This window comes from Molossus molossus, unplaced genomic scaffold, assembly GCF_014108415.1.
Source record: "Molossus molossus isolate mMolMol1 unplaced genomic scaffold, mMolMol1.p scaffold_m16_p_19, whole genome shotgun sequence".
NCBI classification, from domain to species: Eukaryota; Metazoa; Chordata; class Mammalia; order Chiroptera; family Molossidae; genus Molossus; species Molossus molossus.
In genome coordinates this window covers 14,165,995-14,183,666 of record NW_023425354.1, presented here as the reverse complement: position 1 = coordinate 14,183,666, position 17,672 = coordinate 14,165,995, and the positions used below count along the sequence as shown (strand labels likewise).

Genomic DNA, 17,672 nt, shown 5'->3' with positions numbered 1-17,672 from the left:
CCAGAGAGACCCGGATTCGGTTTCCGCTAAGGGCACATACCTTGGTTGTGGTTTGTCCCTGGCCCTTGTTGGGTCATGTGGGAGGCGGCCACTCAGTGTGTCCCTTTCACGTTGATGTTTCTCTCTGTCTCTTCCTCTCTCTCCCTCCCACTCTGTCTGAACAAAAAATGGAAAAGTGTCCTCAGGTGAGGATAAAAAAAAAAAAAGTAAAAATGACTAATAAACATAAAAATATATTCAAGATCATTAGTCATCAGAGAAATACAAATCAAAACCACAAGATATCTATTCATACCCACTAGAAAGACTATATAAAAAAAAAAGACAAGCCCTAGCTGCTTTTGCTCAGTGTTTAGAGTGTCGGCCCAATACCAAAGAGTTGAGGGTTCAATTCCCAGTCAAGGGCACATGCCTGGGTTGCAGGTTTGATGAGCATGCAGGAGGCAACCAATCAATGTGTCTCTCTCACATCCATGTTTCTCTCTCTCTCTCTCCCCCTCCCGTCCAATCTCTCTAAAAAATCAATGGAAAAAATACTCTCTGGTGAGATTTTTTTTTAATCCTCACCTGAGGCTATTTTTCCATTTATCTTCAGATAGAACCAACATTGACTGGTTGCCTCCTGCACGACCCCAACCAGGGCCAGGGACTGAACTACAACCGAGGTATGTGCTCTTGACTAGAATCAAACCTACCACTCTTTGGTCTGCAGGCTGATGCTCTAAAACCGGCCAGTGCTCTGGTGAGAATTTTTAAAAAGTAAACACAAAAACAAGTGTTCATGAGAATGTGGAGAAATTGGAGTCTTCATATGTTGTTAGTATGAATGTAAAATGGTGCAGCTGCCATGGAAAACAATTTGGCAGTCCCAGAAATGTGAAACATAGTTACCATATGACATAGCAATTCCACTCCTAGGGATATACTCAAGAGAAATGAAAACATATGTCTACACAAGAACTTGTATAAGAATGTTAATAAGTCATGGCCAGTTTGGCTCAGCGGTTGAGCGTCAGCCTGCGGACCAGAGAGTCCCAGGTTTGGTTCCCGCTAGGGGCACGTATCACACACACACACACAAAAAGAATGTTAATAACATGATTCACAATAGTCAAAAGTGAAGATATTCCAAATGTCCATCAGCTGATGAATGGGTGAACAAACCCTGGTATATCCATATAATGGAATATTATTCAGCTACTAGAAGGAATAAAGTACTAATACATCCCACAACATAGATGAAGGAATAAAGTACTAATATATCCCACAACATAGATGAACCTTGAAACATTATACTAAGTGAAAGAAGCCAGACACAAAAGATCATATATTGTATAATTCTATTTATATTAAATGCCCAGAATAGAGACAGAAGATAGATCAGTTGTTGCCAAAAGATAACCTATATGGGAATGGAGAATGGGGAATGGCTGCTAGTGGGTACAGGGTTTCTTTTTGGGTGATAACAACTGTTCTGTAATTAGATAGTGGTCATGGGTGTGCAACTTTGAATATATAATGCCCTGGCCGGTTTGGCTCAGTGGTTGGAGCGTCAACCTGCGGAACAGAGAGTCTGGGTTTGGTTCCCGCTAGGGACATGTACCAACAAAACAAAACAAAACAAAACAAAAATAATATACTAAAAACCATTGCATTATATATTGTTTAAAGGGTGAATTTTATAATATGTGAATTGTATTTTTATTTTTTAAAAATTACAGGACTGTGCCCTGGCCGGGTGACTCAGTTGGAGCATCATCCTGTACACCAAAAGGTTGTGGGTTTGCTTCTTGGTCAGGGCATGTACCTAGCTTGCGGATTCAATTGCTGGTTGGAGTGCACATGAGAGGCAACAGATTGATGTTTCTCTCTGATCTCTCTTTTTCTTTCTCTTCCCCTTCCCTCTCCCCCCTCTCTAAGCATGTCCTTGTGTGCGGATGAAAAAAAATTTTTTTAACTGTTCATCAAAGGACATAGACAACAGAATAAAAAGGCAACCTATAGAATGAAATAAAATATTTGCAAATAACATATCTGACTAGGGGTTAATATTCAGAATATATAAAGAACTCCTATAACTCAACAACAACAAACTATTAAAAAGGGGGCAAAAGGCAGACATTTTTCCATAGGAGATATACAAATAGCCAACAAACATATGAAAAGATAACATCACTAATCATTAGGGAAATGCAGATCCAAACCACACTGAGGTATCACATATCCATCAGGGTGGCTACTATGAAAAAACAGAAAACAACAAGTGTTACAAGGATGTGGAGAAATTAGAACTCTTGTGCACTGTTGGTGGGAATGTAAAATGGTGGCCACTATGAAAAACAATATTTCTTCAAAAAATTAAAAATAGAATTTCCATGTGATCCAGCAATTCCAATCTTGGGTATATATCCAAAAGACTAAAAACAGGTTTAAAGAGATTTTTGCACACCAGAATATCATAGCAGTATTATTCATTATTTACAATAGCCAAAAGGTAGAAGCAACCCAAGAGTCTGATAGATAAATGGATAAATAAAATGTAGTACAGCCCTGGCCAGTTTGGCTCAGCAGTTAGAGTGTCGGCCCACAGACCAAAGAGTCATGGGTTTGATTCTGGTCAAGGGCACATACCTTGGCTGCGGTTCATCCCTGGCCCTGGTTGGGATCCTGTGGTAGGCAACCAGTCAACCAGTCAATGTATCCCTCTCATGTCGATGTTTCTCTCTCTCTCTCTCTCTCTCTCTCTCTCTCTCTCTCTCTCTCTCCCCCACCCTTTTTCCCTCTTTCCCTCCCCCTAATCTGAAGATAAATAAAAAAAATCCACCCTGGCCGGTTTGGCTCAGCAGTTAGAGCGTCGGCCTGCGATCCCGAGAGACCAGGATTCCCGCTAAGGGCACATACCTCAGTTGCAGTTTGTCCCCAGCCCTGGTTGGGTTGTGCGGGTGGCAACTACTCGATATGTCCCTTTCACGTCTATGTTTCTCTCTCTCTCCCTCTCCCTCTCACTCTATCTGAACAAAATATCAAAAAATGTCCTCGGGTGAGGATAAAAAAAAATTTTTTTTTTTAAATCCTCAGGTGAGGATTTTAAAAATAAAAAATAAAATGTAGTACATATAATGGAATATTATTCAGCCTCTAAAAGGAAGGAAATTCTGACACATGCTATAACATGGATGTACCTTGAGGATATTATTGCTAAGTGAAATAAGCCAGTCACAAAAACACAAATACTGTATGATTCCACTTATATGAGTTTCCTAGAGTAGTAAAATTCATAGAAACAGAACGTAGAATGATGGTTGAGTAAATGGGGAGTTATTGTTTAATGAGTATAGAATTTCATTTTTGCAAGATGAAAAGTTCTGAAAAAGAAAAAGTTCTGGAGATTGGTTGCACAATGTGACTATACATAATAATACTGAACTGTATATTTAAAATGTTTAATATAGTACCATTTATGTTATGCATACTTACCACAATTTAAAAAATTAATAATAAAATCCTGTTTTTCAACTCCATCCAACAGGAACTGCCATTATCCCCATTTTAAATTATTTTTATAAATCCTCACCTGAGGATATTTTTTCCATTGATTTTTAGAGAGAGTGGAAGGGAGGGAGGGAGAGAGAGAGAAAGAGAGAGAAACATCGATGTGAGAGAGACACATCGATTGGTTTCCTCCTGGACAACCCCAACCAGGGCCGGGGATGGAACCACAACAGAGATACATGTCCTTGACCAGGAGTTGAACCCAAGACTCTTCGGTTGGTGGGCCTATGCTCTGACTGCTGAGCCAAACTGGACAGGGCTATTATCCCCATTTTAAATCTTGGTAGGCCCTAACATAGTAAGCCCTTATTAAATGTTTAATTAGTTTGTAAGTTAAACCTTCCCTTTCTTCCTTCTGTATCTGTGGCCAGAAGGGAGGGGGCAGTGTGCTAAGTTTGGAAAGACTAGGGAAAAGTCAAATTATGCTCATAATATTCAAACCCCCAAATCAGGAATAAAAAACCTCTAGAATTGAGCCAATAAGTGAAGCCTGAAACAATAGTGGGGGCTCGAGCTAAGCCTTGGGTGCTAGAGGTATCTGTGCTTAGCCATCATGAAAACTGAAGACACTCCTAATTCCATGGATTTACAATACCATGAGACATATTAGATCTTGAATATTAAAGTTTCTGATTAAAACAATGATAATATTTTAATTGCTTTTTTTAAATCACTCTCTCCAACATACTATAAACTACAAACCTGTAAGAGTTTGATTTTTTTTGTCCCTCTTCCTAGGCTTAAAGAATTAATAAAATTGTTTTTAATCACCAGTCAATCAAGGTAGTTGGGTAAATTTTTTTACTTGAACAATTTTCAATTCACTAATGTTTAACATGAAAATATATTAATACAGCCCTGGCTGGTTTGGCTCAGCGGTTAGAGCGGCGGCCTGCGGTTCAGAGAGACCTGGTTCGGTTCCGGTAAGGGTACGTACCTCGGTTGCAGTTTGTCCCGGGCCCTGGTTGGGTCGTGCGGGTGGCAACCACTCAATGTGTCCCTTTCACATCGATGTTTCTCTCTCTCTCCCTCCCACTCTATCTGGACAAAATATTGAAAAAATGTCCTTGGGTGAGGATAAAAATATATATATATTAATACAGTATTTTGAAATTTTTTCACCTTCCCTAAAATTCCAATAGTGTTAAATGTTCTGATTCTGTAATTCATACCCACAAATACTTTAAGAGTACTAAATGAACCACATTGAAAACACAGTTGCTCTAAAGCTAGAAGGAGCTTACGGGTCATTCTCACCATGGGCCTGCACCTGAGAAGTTAATGAGGTCACAGTTGTATGATGGAACAAACCCTTTATGGGATTCTTGATCTGATTGAAGCCCAGAAGTGGTAAGTAGCATAGTCTAAAAGTAGGTCAATCCGAATTTTGTGGGAATCTACATTGAGTCCTTTTTTTAAATGTATCATCTCTATGAGATACTGGAGGTAGATTTTTTAAAGTAATGATAATTTTGAGCCTTGAGGATGACTTCAAAGCACCTTTCAAGTGCCTAAATTGTTGATCCTCTCTGGAGTTTCCCCACTCTGTGGTAGGTTTCCAGGTTTTCAGCACATGTAATTGAGTTGTTTAGAAACAACTGCTTTCTAGGCTCTGAGGTGAAGACCTGGGAAAATTTATTGAAATCTAAACAAACATTCAGAGACGTTTTCTTCATGGTTAAATAGTATATACTTGTCTAATATTCCTAAGCCAGCAACCCAGTTTTCTTCTCAGTGAACCACCTAATACACTCTACATTTTGTAAAGATCATTGGAGAGATAAAACCAACAATAAAAAGGGGAAGCCCTCCCAACCCAGCTTCTGCTCCATAGGCCCCGATTCTCTAACTACACAAAAGCAGAAAAGGACTAGGGAGGCCATAGTGGTTGAGTCCATTCAGGAGGGCCTAGGGTAGCAAAACAGCATTGTATCCTACCCCTACTCCTACTTTTAAGAAAGACCTGAGCCCTGGCCGGTTTGGCTCAGCGGTTAGAGCGTCGGCCTGCGATCCCGAGAGACCCGGGTTCGGTTCCCGCTAAGGGCATGTACCTTGGTTGCAGTTTGTCCCCGGCCCTGTTTGGGTTGTGCGGGTGGCAACTACTCGATGTGTCCCTTTCACGTCGATGTTTCTCTCGCTCTCTCTCCCCCTCCCACTCTATCTGAACAAAATATGGAAAAATGTCCTCGAGTGAGGATTTAAAAAAAAAAAGAAAGACCTGAGAGTTCATAATAAATCACAGGGCACAGGTGGACCTCACAGAAGGAAACCCTGGGAAAATCTACTTACTACTAAGCAGGTATCCAATATATAAACAATTAGATAAACATTTTGGAAGTACTGTTACATTTTATTCTCTGTCCATTAGGACATAAAATGTTCTACTGATTTAAAAATTAAATTTTTTCTCTAAGTAACTTTTCCCACATATTCCCAGGATACTTTATCTGTGTTACATGGTGCCATTTATCTTAACATAGGATCAGAATGACATTACTTGAAGGGGGAACATGGCAAGAAATTTTGTTTAGAGATCTTGGACTAGGAAAAGGGGTCCTTTCACTTTTGCACAAACCTCTAACTTGATTTTATATGTGTTACCATTCCTTGAGGCCCTGGACTTCAAACTTTAGGTCTTGAGCTGGGAAAGTTGCAAAAGAAAGCTGTACTATAGAGAAATTAATCTGTGATCCTTAATTATACTTTCTGATTCTAGACATAGTTACTGGCCACATGGCAGTTTCTGACATTAAGTCAAAAATTAAGCTGAATCCTCTAACAAAAGTACCCAACTCCCATGGCAAGAGGTAAGTAATGAACATATTAAGATAATAAATATATTAAAATAAAGAATTATTAAGGTGATAAATATATTAAATATCCATAAAGGTGGTGATTAAACAAGTTAGAATGCTCTTTAAATATCTATTCTGTGATAAATTTTGTTATAAAACAAACATCTAAGTTGAAGATAAAGATTTTTTATGAAAAGAAAAAGATACATATCCTTTTTTATTAGAGAGACAAAGAGTTCTCCTTCCTGTTCTCCCAAATGAGAGGCTAATTTTGTGTGAGAGGACAGAATACCCTAGAGGGCTTAAGAAGTTGTCAGTTGCCAAGCCGGTGTGGCTCAGTGGATTGAGAGTCCTCCCACGAACTGGTTTGATTCCTGGTCAGGGCACATACCCTGGTTGCAGGCTTGATCCTCATTGAGGGACGTACAGGAGGCAGCTGCTGATCAATGTTTCTCTCTCACATCAATGTTTCTATTTCTCCCTTCCTCTCTCTCTAAAAAATCAATAAAAACATTTTTAAAAAAGTTGTTGTCAGTTATACATTAAGATCTTTTGAGTGCCAGTTTAAAGGAGAATAAATTTAGAGGATTGTAAGAAAGACCTAAACCCCTAAGCAAGTCAAGGATAAAGATTAAAAAAATGTAGCTCAAATATGGCCAGTAAAATGTAATTTAGTTTAAGATGGCGGCAGGGGGTGCAGCAGGCCTGTGAGAAGAGCAGCACTATGGGCTGAAATGTAGGCCGCTGGGGAGGACAACATCAAAAAGAAAAAGAAAAACGGAATAAAAATGAAATCTAGTAAATTAGGGATGACCTAAGCTTGTACTAAAATTAGAAAGGGAGGTTTGCCTGTGACACTAACAATAGCTTTTTCTTAGTCTGATAACAACAAATTTCAATAAACAATAGTCACTAATAACTGAAAGTAAAAGCCTGATCTATACTTTATCAAATCGTAAGAAAAGTCTCTCTCCTCTCTCACAATTATCCATTTTCTTTGCTACTTTGAGAGTATTTCTCCTAGTATCCTTGACTATGCCATTGCTACAGTAATATATTACTTTTTTGGAGAGGTGTGGGTAAGACAACCTTATAGTAGCCAAATCTCTTTTGGGAGGGGTACCAAATTACTTTATTTGAAGGAATGGTACAAATGAAAAGATATAAGTGGATGATTTGGTACAAGTTATAGAAAAGGGAAAAGTAACTCCAACATGCATATACTGCTTTGGTGACCAGAGGAGTCACCCCCCTGGCTGTGGGAAGCTAGCCTAAGGCTTAGCTCTCATCACTGTCTCCCACGGTGTGCTTGTCAAAGAAATAATCTGCCATGCCAGTTTTAGGGGCCCCCAATCTGTGCAAGTTGGTTACATGGTCACCCAGTTCTTCAATGGATTCCACCTGCTTATTCAGGTAGTAAGTCTCAGTGAAGTCACACAAGTAAGAGTCATTTTTGTCAGTGGCTAGTTTGTGCAAATCCAGTAGTGACTCACAGTTTTCCAAGTGTAATGCACACCCCATCGCATTCAGCTCATTCTCCCAATCGTCACAGTCTGGTTTCTTAATATCCTGAAGGAAGATATGGCCACCTCATTGGTTCTGCAGCTTCATCAGTTTCTCAACATGTTCCCTCTCTTCATGAGATTGGTGAAGAAAATATTTGTCAAAGTTCTTCAAAGCCACGTCATCATGGTCAAAGTAGTGAGACATGGAATCCTGCGTAGAGCTCCAGGTCGATCTGGCGGTTGATGGCAGCCTCCAAGTCCTGGTGGTAGTTCTGGCGCACCTGCGAGGTGGATGCGGTGAATGTCATAGTGGGCAGCTAAGGACAGGCGGCTGCTTGGCACTGGATTGGGTGCCTTGGGGATGTGAAGCGCTGTGAGGAGGTGGTGGAAGGCTGGATCGGGGTGGCTAGCTGGGATGGTGGAGCACTGGGTTCCGTCTAAGCACCACTGAAGCAGGAAACCATGGCAACTCTCCACAAAGACTGTGTCAGTAGCCAGCCAAATCCCTTGATCTTATTACCCTGCATTGAAGTAGTGCTTTCCTTGTCACTGAAAACAGACAAGCAAAGACTAGATAACAGCACATGTAGATTGAATTCCTATATAAGATGAGAGGCTAGACTGGGTTTGTTCCAAATTTAAGGTTCTTTGAACCTTTAAAACATAATAACACTATTTCCCATGTTTCATCCAAGATAAGGCTTGAAATTCTGCCAAGACTTTTTTTTTTTTTTTTGCATTTATCTTCAGATAGAACAGGAGGGAAAGAGGGAGGAAGAGAGAGAGAAACATCAATGTGAGAGAGACATGAGTGGTTGCCACCCACACAACCCCAACCAGGGCTGGGGATGAACTGCAACCAAGGTATGTGCCCCTAGTGGGAACCAAACCCGGGCCTCTCTGGTCTGTGGGCCAATGCTCTAACCGCTGAGCCAAACCAGCCAGGGCAAGACTATCCTTTTTTTTTTATCCTCACCCGAGGACATTTTTCCATTTTTTATTCAGATAGAGCGGGAAGGAGAGAGAGGAAGAGAGAGAAACATCGATGTGAAAGGGACACATCGAGTGGCCGCCACCCACATGACCCAACCAGGGCCGGGGACAAACTGCAACCAAGGTACATGCCCTTAGCGGGAACCGAACCCAGGTCTCTCTGGACCACAGGCTGACGCTCTAACCGCTGAGCCAAACCAACCAGGGCTCCTTTTTTTTTAATGTAGCTAAAAACAACTTTACACTGACTGGCCTATTTTCCTCTTGCTTCTTGAGAATTTCATATTTTTCCATCAACTGCACCTTTTATATAATGCAAAAATTTTTTATTTGTATTTAGAAATACAACAAATATAAAATAACCTATCCAGCCCCGGCTGGTGTGGCTCGGTTGGTTGGAGTATCATCCCATATACTGAAAGATCATGGATTCAATTTCTGGTCAGGGTACATACCCAGGTTGTGGGTTTGATCCCGTTGGGGCGCATGCAGGAGGCAACTGACTGATGTTTCACTCTCACATAGATGTTTCTCTCTCCATCTTCTTTTCTTTCTCTCTAAAGAAAAAAATCAATTAAAAAATACATTTTAAATAAAATAACCTATCCAAATAAAGGCAAACTTGAGTTTTCAGAAGTTCAGATAGGTAATAAAAAAGAATCACCAGATGAAGACATCAGTTTTAGTAAAAGCTGAGAAAATATCCTGTTTGGAGAGGTTTCTATTTAGTTCCTCTGCCCATTTTTTTAATTGGGTTCTTTGTCTTCCTTTTGTTGAGTTGTATGAGCACTCTCTATATATTGGAAATTAACCCCTTACCTGATATATCATTGGCAATTATGCTCTCCCATACAGTGGATTGCCTTTCCATTTTGATGATTGTATCTTTTGCTGTGCAGAAGCTGTTTAGTTTGATGTAGTCCCATGTGTTTATTTTCTCCTTTGTTTCTGTTGCCTTAGGTGATGTATCAGTGAAAATTCTGCTGCATATAATGTCTGAAATTTTGTTGCCTACAATTTCTTCTAGGATTTTTATGGATTCATGAGTCACATTTAAGTCTTTTATCCATTCTGAGTTTATTCTTGTGCATGGTGTAAGTTGATGGTCTAGTTTCATTTTTTTGCATGTAGCTGTCCAATTTTCCCAACACTATTTATTAAAGAGGCTGTCTTTACTCCACTGTATGCTCTTGCCACCTTTGTCAAATATTAATTGAGCATATTGCCTTGGGTCCATTTCTGGGTTCTCTGTTCTGTTCCATTGATCTAAATGCCTGTTCTTGTGCCAGTACCAAGCTGTTTTGATTACAGTGGCTTTGTAGTATAACCTGAAATCTGGTAATGTGATCCCTCCAACTTTGTTCTTCTTTTTCAAGATTGCTGTGGCTATTTGAGATCTTTTTCAGTTCCATATGAACTTTTGAAGTATTTGTTCTAGTTCTATGGAAAACAATATGGTGTTACCTCAAAAAATTAAAAATTGAATTGCCATTTGACCCAGTGATCCCACTTCTAGGAATATAGCCTAAGAAGCCTGAAACACCAATCAGAAAGAATATATGTACCCCCATGTTCATAGCAGCACTATTTACAATAGCTAAGATCTGGAAACAGCCCAAATGTCCATCAGTAGACGAATGGATCAAAAAGCTGTGGTACATATACACAATGGAGTACTATGCAGCTGTAAGAAAGAAAGATCTCTTATCCTTTGAGACGACATGGAGGGACCTGGAAAGTATTATCCTAAGCGAAACAAGCCAAACAGAGAAAGACAAGTATCATATGATCTCACTTATTTGTGGAATATAATGAACATAACAGTCCAAGGAATGGGGTAGTCTCAAAGACGTGGAAGTGGGGTACAGGCTGACAATCCCCAGAAGAGGGTGTGGTGGGGGAGAGATAAACCGCAGAACTTATATGCATGTATGCATGAACAATGGACATGGACAGGGTGGGGAGGGAGGGGGAGAGGGGAATCAGTGGGGAAAAAAGGAGAAACATCTGTAACAAAAATTAATTAATTAATTTTTAAAAAAGCTGAGAAAATACGACTAATCAGGTGAAATCCCATGTCAAAAAAGTTGAGAATGGTGCAGTATGAGACCTTATTGCCTCCTTCTCCCCTAGGTCTCTCTTTGAAAATAAGTTGAATCTACTAGATACTGTAGAGGATACTAAATTCATAAACTATACTTTCTAAATTTAACTACCATGTTTAGTATTTCTTCTAGTTTTATTTTTTAAACTGCTTCTTGTAAAAAACACTGACACTACATATTTTAAATACTTTTAGTTCTACTCTTATCAAAGCTAAATGTATTTTAAATAATTTATAAAATTATGATTATTATAAGTTTACTTTGAAATTACCATATTTTTAAAAATATGTTTTTATTGATTTTTTTAGAGAGAGAGGAAGGGAGAGGCAGATAGAAACATTGATGTGAAAGAGATACATCGATACACTGATTGGCTGCCTCCTGCACGCCCCCTACTGGGGATCGAGCCTGAAACCCCAGGCATGTGCCTTGACCAGGAATCAAACTGAGACCTCTCAGTCTGTGGGACAATGCTCAATCCACACCAGCTGTGCTAAAATTACCATATTATAAGCAAATCCATTTTTTCATAATACATCTTTACGACCCTAAACTAATAAATATTGCAAATCTGTACAAAATCTCTCTCTCTATATATATATATATATATATATATCAAGAGAGAGAGAGACTGGTCCACCTCTATGTCTTTCATATACTGGTAAAAATATAATTTGGCAATAAAGTCATAAAATAATCATGGATAAAAAATTTTGCGGGAGGGGGGAATCAGTGGGGGGAAAAAGGAGAATCATCTGTAACAAAAATTAATCAATAAAAAATAATAATAAAATAAAATAAAACAAATGAAAAACAAACAAACAAACAAAAAATTTTGCGATAAGGATATTCACCATAAGATTATTTAAACTAGTTAAAAACTTGAAACATATTTCTTTTTTTAAATATGTTTTTATCGATTTTTTAGAGAGAGAGATTAAAACATTGATGTGAGAGAGAAACATTGATCGGCTGCCTCCTGCATTCCCCACACTGGGGATCGAGCCCAAAATCCCAGGCATGTGCCCTGACCAGGAATCGAACTGGGACCTCTCAGTCCATGGGACCGACACTCAATCCACTGAGCCACACTGACTGGCAGAAACAACTTATATTTCTAACAATAGAAATAGTATAAGGCTTAGATTCTTGACTCAGATAAACCTGGGTTTGACTCCTAGGACTTCCACTTATTATCTGTGTGAGTTGGGACAAGCTATTTAATCCTTCTGAGCCTCATTTTTCTCTTTTGTAAAATGGGAGAAATCAGATTTTTTAAAGGGGGTATGGATGATGGGCAAGTATAGGGCAGAGAGAAGTGGACCTTAGTGGCCAACATTTTCTACATCCTGTAGCTACTGGCAGTGACAGTAACAGGTCCCTTAGGTGGTATGACTCTAGATATATTGTGATGCTTACAGTCATTCCAGTCAGCAAAAATTGGTGAATGGAACTAATAAATGCCAGTTTCAAATTTATATTAAATATTTTCATGTCTTTTCTCAGGGATAAAGATTTACCAGGATCTCTCCCATGCCAATTAGGACACAAAGAAAGAAAGTTGAGTGCTTCACAAATGCAAGGTAATGAGAATCATTCCACAAATGAAAGCATAAACAAAAATCCCTTAATATATATGATCATTTTTTCTCTAAAAGAGATTGGGGGTTTCAAAGGTTTTCTATAGTACTCTGTTATTTAAGAGCAAAAAACAAAAAACCATTTCAATTCAATGTCTAATTTGTGGGAAGGAAGGGGGATTACTTTCAAATAAATATCTTCCAACAATTGTGACAGTACCAGCCAAATATTTTTATTCAAAGAAAAACTTGTGGGTATGGAAAAGAACAAAAGCAAGGTCAAACAGAAATCAATTAATGAAGCAGTTTAAACACAACTAAAGTCCCAGGATTTCTCATTAAAAAATTATAATAATAAAATGAGCTATACTGGCTACAGTTCATTAATCCAAACAATAAAAAATTATTTAAAGCCAACAGTGTACTAGGCATGGAAAGGACAACAAGCCAGACGTGGTCCCTGCCCTGATAGGAAGTCTTACAGGGAAGACAGTTAAACCAGGAATTTGTTGACTGTAACATTTAAATTACAATATGACACAAGTTATTATAGGGGAATTATAGAGTGTTATAGGAGCATAAAAGAAAGTCTCCTAACTTAGTCTTGGGAGGATAGTAGGGGAGTCTCAGAGAAAGCTGACTGATGAGGGATATATCAGTCAAAGAATGCAGAAGGGAGTATTCTTGGCAGAAAGAGTGGAATCTGCAAAGGCCCAGAGAAAAGGGAAAGCGTGACACACTAGAAGAAAAAAAAAGTCAAGCCATTGCCTTGGCCAGGTGGCTCAGTCAGTTGGAGCATCGTCCTGGACACCAAAAAGGTTGTGGGTTCAATTCCCTGTTAGGGCATATACCTAGGTTGCAGGTTTGGTCCCTGGTTGGGGTGCATTTGGGAGGTAACCAATCAATATTTGTTTCTCACATCAATGTGTCCCTCTCTCTCTCTTCCTCACTCTCTAAAGTCAGTTTTTCAAAAGGCAGCATATCCTCCGGTGAGGATTTAAAACAAAAAAAGTCAAGCATGGCTGTATTTGGGTTCTAATAAAGCTAATGCTTCACCACTAACTCCCCAACCCTCCACCAAGTTTGGAACCAAATGAGAAATTGACCCAGGAGACAGAAAGGAAGCAAAGAATCACTTTTATTGCTGGGAAAGCTAGTTTAGAAAACACAAGATTGTCAAGATCAAAATTGCATTTTTTATTGTAAACTGAGGTAAATGCCTTAATAATAATAGTTCATGGCTCTATAAACTTTAAGGTTTCTAAAGTGCATTAATATATATTGGTGCTTGTTTTAAGCACCCACAGCCTTCCCCAGGATTTGCTTTAATTGTGTATTGTAAGACACACAGACACAGAAATGACTATCACGGAGGAAGACTTTTTTATATTCACTGATCCCTGGAAATAAGAGGCACAGAAAATCTTGAAGGGCCACATAGGGAAGCACCAGAGTTGCTCAGGAGGCAAAAGGAGGAGAGAAGTGTGCAAGAGCCTTTACTGTGGTTTCTGAAAGGCAGGATAAGCAGGTTTAGAATTGGCTAGTTCAAATAATTTCAGCAGCTCTGGGGGGTAGGGCTGCCCCTTGTTGTCTGGTACCTGTCCCTGCAGTGATTAGGACAGAGGAATAGTGTCCCAGAGAATAAGAGCCTGGAAAGGTAGGTAGTTGGGGGTATGGACTCTGGACTGGCTGGTTTGTTCATGAAAACCATGCTGACGGGGAAATCTTTTACTATCTCTAGGAAATGGCTAGCTCTGGGAGGGGCAGTTCCTCCAGGATCAGCAAGGCCCCAGATGGTAAAGCATCAAATATGGAAACTAGAAAAAGCACTTGTTACAATGCTTAATCCTCACAATTCTCCTATGAGAGGTTAATTTGTACATCCTACACATACTTATTGAACACCTCCAAATCCCCAGCATCTGCTCCCATCCTCACTCTCAATTGACATCCCTGCTTTCTATTTCTCTATAATCAGGAAATTCCGAAATCAGAAAAGAACTTCCATAGACTCCCACCTTCATTGTCTACCTCCCATCAGCATCTGTACCCACAAATTCTGCCTGCCTCCCTGTTCCACAAATGAACTTCATACTCTAATGTAAAGCCATTCCTTCCATTGTGAATTAGAGCCTATCTCCTCTTTCATATTCAAAGAAATAACTCAAGAAAGTGTCCCACCTGTCCTCAACACCAATTCTTTTCACTATTATATCATTTGTATTATCAGACAAACTTACTGTTATTTCCCTTTATAATATACATATACATATATATATATATGTATGTATGTTGTGACCTCATTTTCTACTCCAGCTCACAGAACTTTTTTGCTCCTCTTTGCAGGAATATTCCTCAAAAGAGATGTTCTTACTCATTGTCTCCAAAACTACTTTTCCCCTTCCTAGATATTTACATGTTCTTGTTTTCTTCCCACCTCACTGGTTACTCCTTCTCCATCTCTTTTGCTAGTTTCTCCTCTTCTGATTCCTCCTAATGCTAGAGTACCCCAGAGCTTAGTACTGGTCCTCTTCTTTATTCCACATGTGGTGCTCTCATCTAGTTTCAGACTTTAAATACCACCTACTATATGCCAACAATTCTGAAATGTGTATGTTCAGCCCAGGGCTCTCTCCAACTCCAGAAACATATCTAACTTCCTACTCAACATTTCTAACTGCATATCTAACAGACACCTCAAAATCAACATGTCAAAAACTAAACTCATGATGTGTTCCTCTTAAAAATATACATAACATGAAAAATGCAATTTTAACCATTGTTAAGTGTGCATATAGGTCAGTGGCATTGACTATATTTACATTGTTCTATAACCATTACCACCATCCACCTCCAGAACTTTTTCATCTTCCCAAACTGAACCTCAATCCCCATTAAACAGTAACTCCCCATGCTCCCCTCCCTTCGACCTCTTACTTCTGAAACCCCTTACTTCTGAAACCACAGACTTCCCTATCTCAGATGACAATATTTCATCCTTCTACTTGTTCTGGAAAAAACCTTGGTGTCATCCTTCACTCTTCTCTCTTATCCTACTTCTAAATCCACTAGGAATTCTCATTGGCTCTACCTTTAAAATATATCTAGAAGTCAGTCACTTTTTACCACCTCCACTGCTACAACTCTGGTTTGAGATACTGTTATTGCTCCCCACAATAGCCTTCAACCTGGGACTAATCTCTCCACTTCTACCTAAACCCTTGCAAAAGTCCATTTTTCTAGCAACAGCCACAGTGATGTTAAAACCTGTCAGGTGGTGGAAGGGGGAGGAGCTGACCAAAGTAACTTTGAAAAGGGCATTTTGACTGAAAACTGTAAAACTGAAGCAAAAGGAATTGTACATAAACAATATATTCTACTTAGTAAAGTTGTTTCTCATGGAGTATCAATGAGCAATTCTGAAATTGTTGTACATGTATATTAGGATTAAGTAAATAAGTAAATGGATGGTGGGTGGTGGGAGCTGTTTGAGTGGGAAGTTACAAATAAACAAGGGTTGGAGAAGACTAAAGTAGACCAGTAATATTGGATTAGGGTCTGAGACATCAGTGTGAACTCATGTTTAGTGTAATACAGATACAGATGAATAGATCAAGAAACAATTAGATGCCCTGGCCGGTTTGGGTCAGTGGTTAGAGAGTTGGCCTGTGGACCAAAGAGGCATGGGTTTGATTCCAGTCAAAGGTACGTACCTCGGTTGAGGTTGGTTCGGGTAATGCGGGAGGCAACCAGTTGATGTGTCTCTCTCACATCAATGTTTCTTTCTCTCTGTGTATATACATGTATGTATATACATGGGTTAGTAAAAGGCTAACTCTAGGTCTTGGGCATGGAATATGCATCTATTTTCCTAGCTCTGTTGGCTAAGAGGACTTAGAAGCACTGATACCCCCATAGCAACAGGGCACCCAAATCTTAAATATGTTTTTATTTTTATTGATTTTTTAGAGAGAGGAAGGCGGGGGGAGAGAGAGAGAAACATCTGCAAGAGAGATATATCAATTGGCTGCCTCCTGCACGCAACCTACTGGGGATCAAGCCGGAAACCCAGGCACGTGCCCTGATTGGGAATTGAACCTGGACCACTCAGTCCATGGGACAATGCTCAATCCACTGAGCAACAACTGCCAGTCATCCAGCACCCAAATCTTGACTTCTAATGTCAGTCTCTTATGAAAGAACCAGAGTTCCTTGGATAAATGGCTAACTCTAGGGCTTGGGCATGGAATATACAAGATGAACCTTGGGCATCTTGTACAGGAAGTGCTCGAAAAACAAAAGGACAGGAGCATGTCAAAGGGTTAAAGAAGCCAACCTAAAATTGCTCACAATTGTCAAAACTGGAACAATTTGAGCAACAAAAATAAATAAAATATTGTCAGATTATAAATCAAAGTATGAAATAAATATCTATAAATCCATAATGCTAGAAATAAATGACTGGATTGAAAAAATGAAAATAGTAAATCTCTCTTACAAAAGAATTCCAAATAATATATGTAGATATTACCTCCTCCAGGAGATGGAGCTTAATTCTTCCTGCCTTGAGCTCTCTGCCCCTGAGTCTGAGCTACTCTTAGTGACTTGTTTCCAAAGAATAGAATGTGGAAAAGGCGAGAAATAACTTTACAATGGAGAAACCTGACAAACACTACCTTGGCCAGGTAATCAGGGTTAACATCATCAGTGATAAGTCATGTGATAGTATGTAACCTTAACATAATGATGAAAATGGTACTTTACTTCTGTGATCTTCCTTTCAAAAGTCCATAATTCTGTGATCTTCCTTCCAAAAGTCCACAATCTTCCTTCCAAAAGTCCAAAAACATCAAAGAAACCCAAATTGAAGGACTTCTGTAGAATACCTGAACAATACTCCTCAAAACTGTCAAGGTAATCAAAAACAAGGGAAGTCTGCCCGGCTTGTGTGGCTCAGTGGTTGAGCATCAACCCATGCACCAAGAGGTCACAGGTTCAATTCCCGGTCAAGGCACATGCCCAGGCTGTGGGCCAAATCCCCAGTGGGGGGCCTGCAGGAGGCATCCAATTGATGTTCTCTCATCAATGTTTCTATCTCTCTCTTCCACTCTAAAATCAATAAAGGAAAAACAAACAAACAAA

General features: G+C 39.3%; 1 protein-coding gene across 2 annotated transcripts in view; it reads left to right on the top strand.

Annotated features, from left to right (window-relative positions):
* The window catches only part of EFCAB3 (EF-hand calcium binding domain 3), a 52,807-nt gene that overhangs the window by 9,041 nt on the left and 26,094 nt on the right, over window positions 1-17,672 (top strand). Inside the window, exons 1-3 of one of the 2 annotated variants that reach the window (XM_036269037.1) lie at window positions 4,866-4,926; window positions 6,269-6,359; window positions 12,457-12,533. In XM_036269037.1, the coding sequence (XP_036124930.1) occupies window positions 6,286-6,359; window positions 12,457-12,533 (151 nt within the window). In that variant the 5' untranslated portion in view covers window positions 4,866-4,926; window positions 6,269-6,285. Of the gene's footprint in view, window positions 1-4,865; window positions 4,927-6,268; window positions 6,360-12,456; window positions 12,534-17,672 lie in introns of those variants that run through there. The other variant, XM_036269036.1, reaches the window with a different exon arrangement.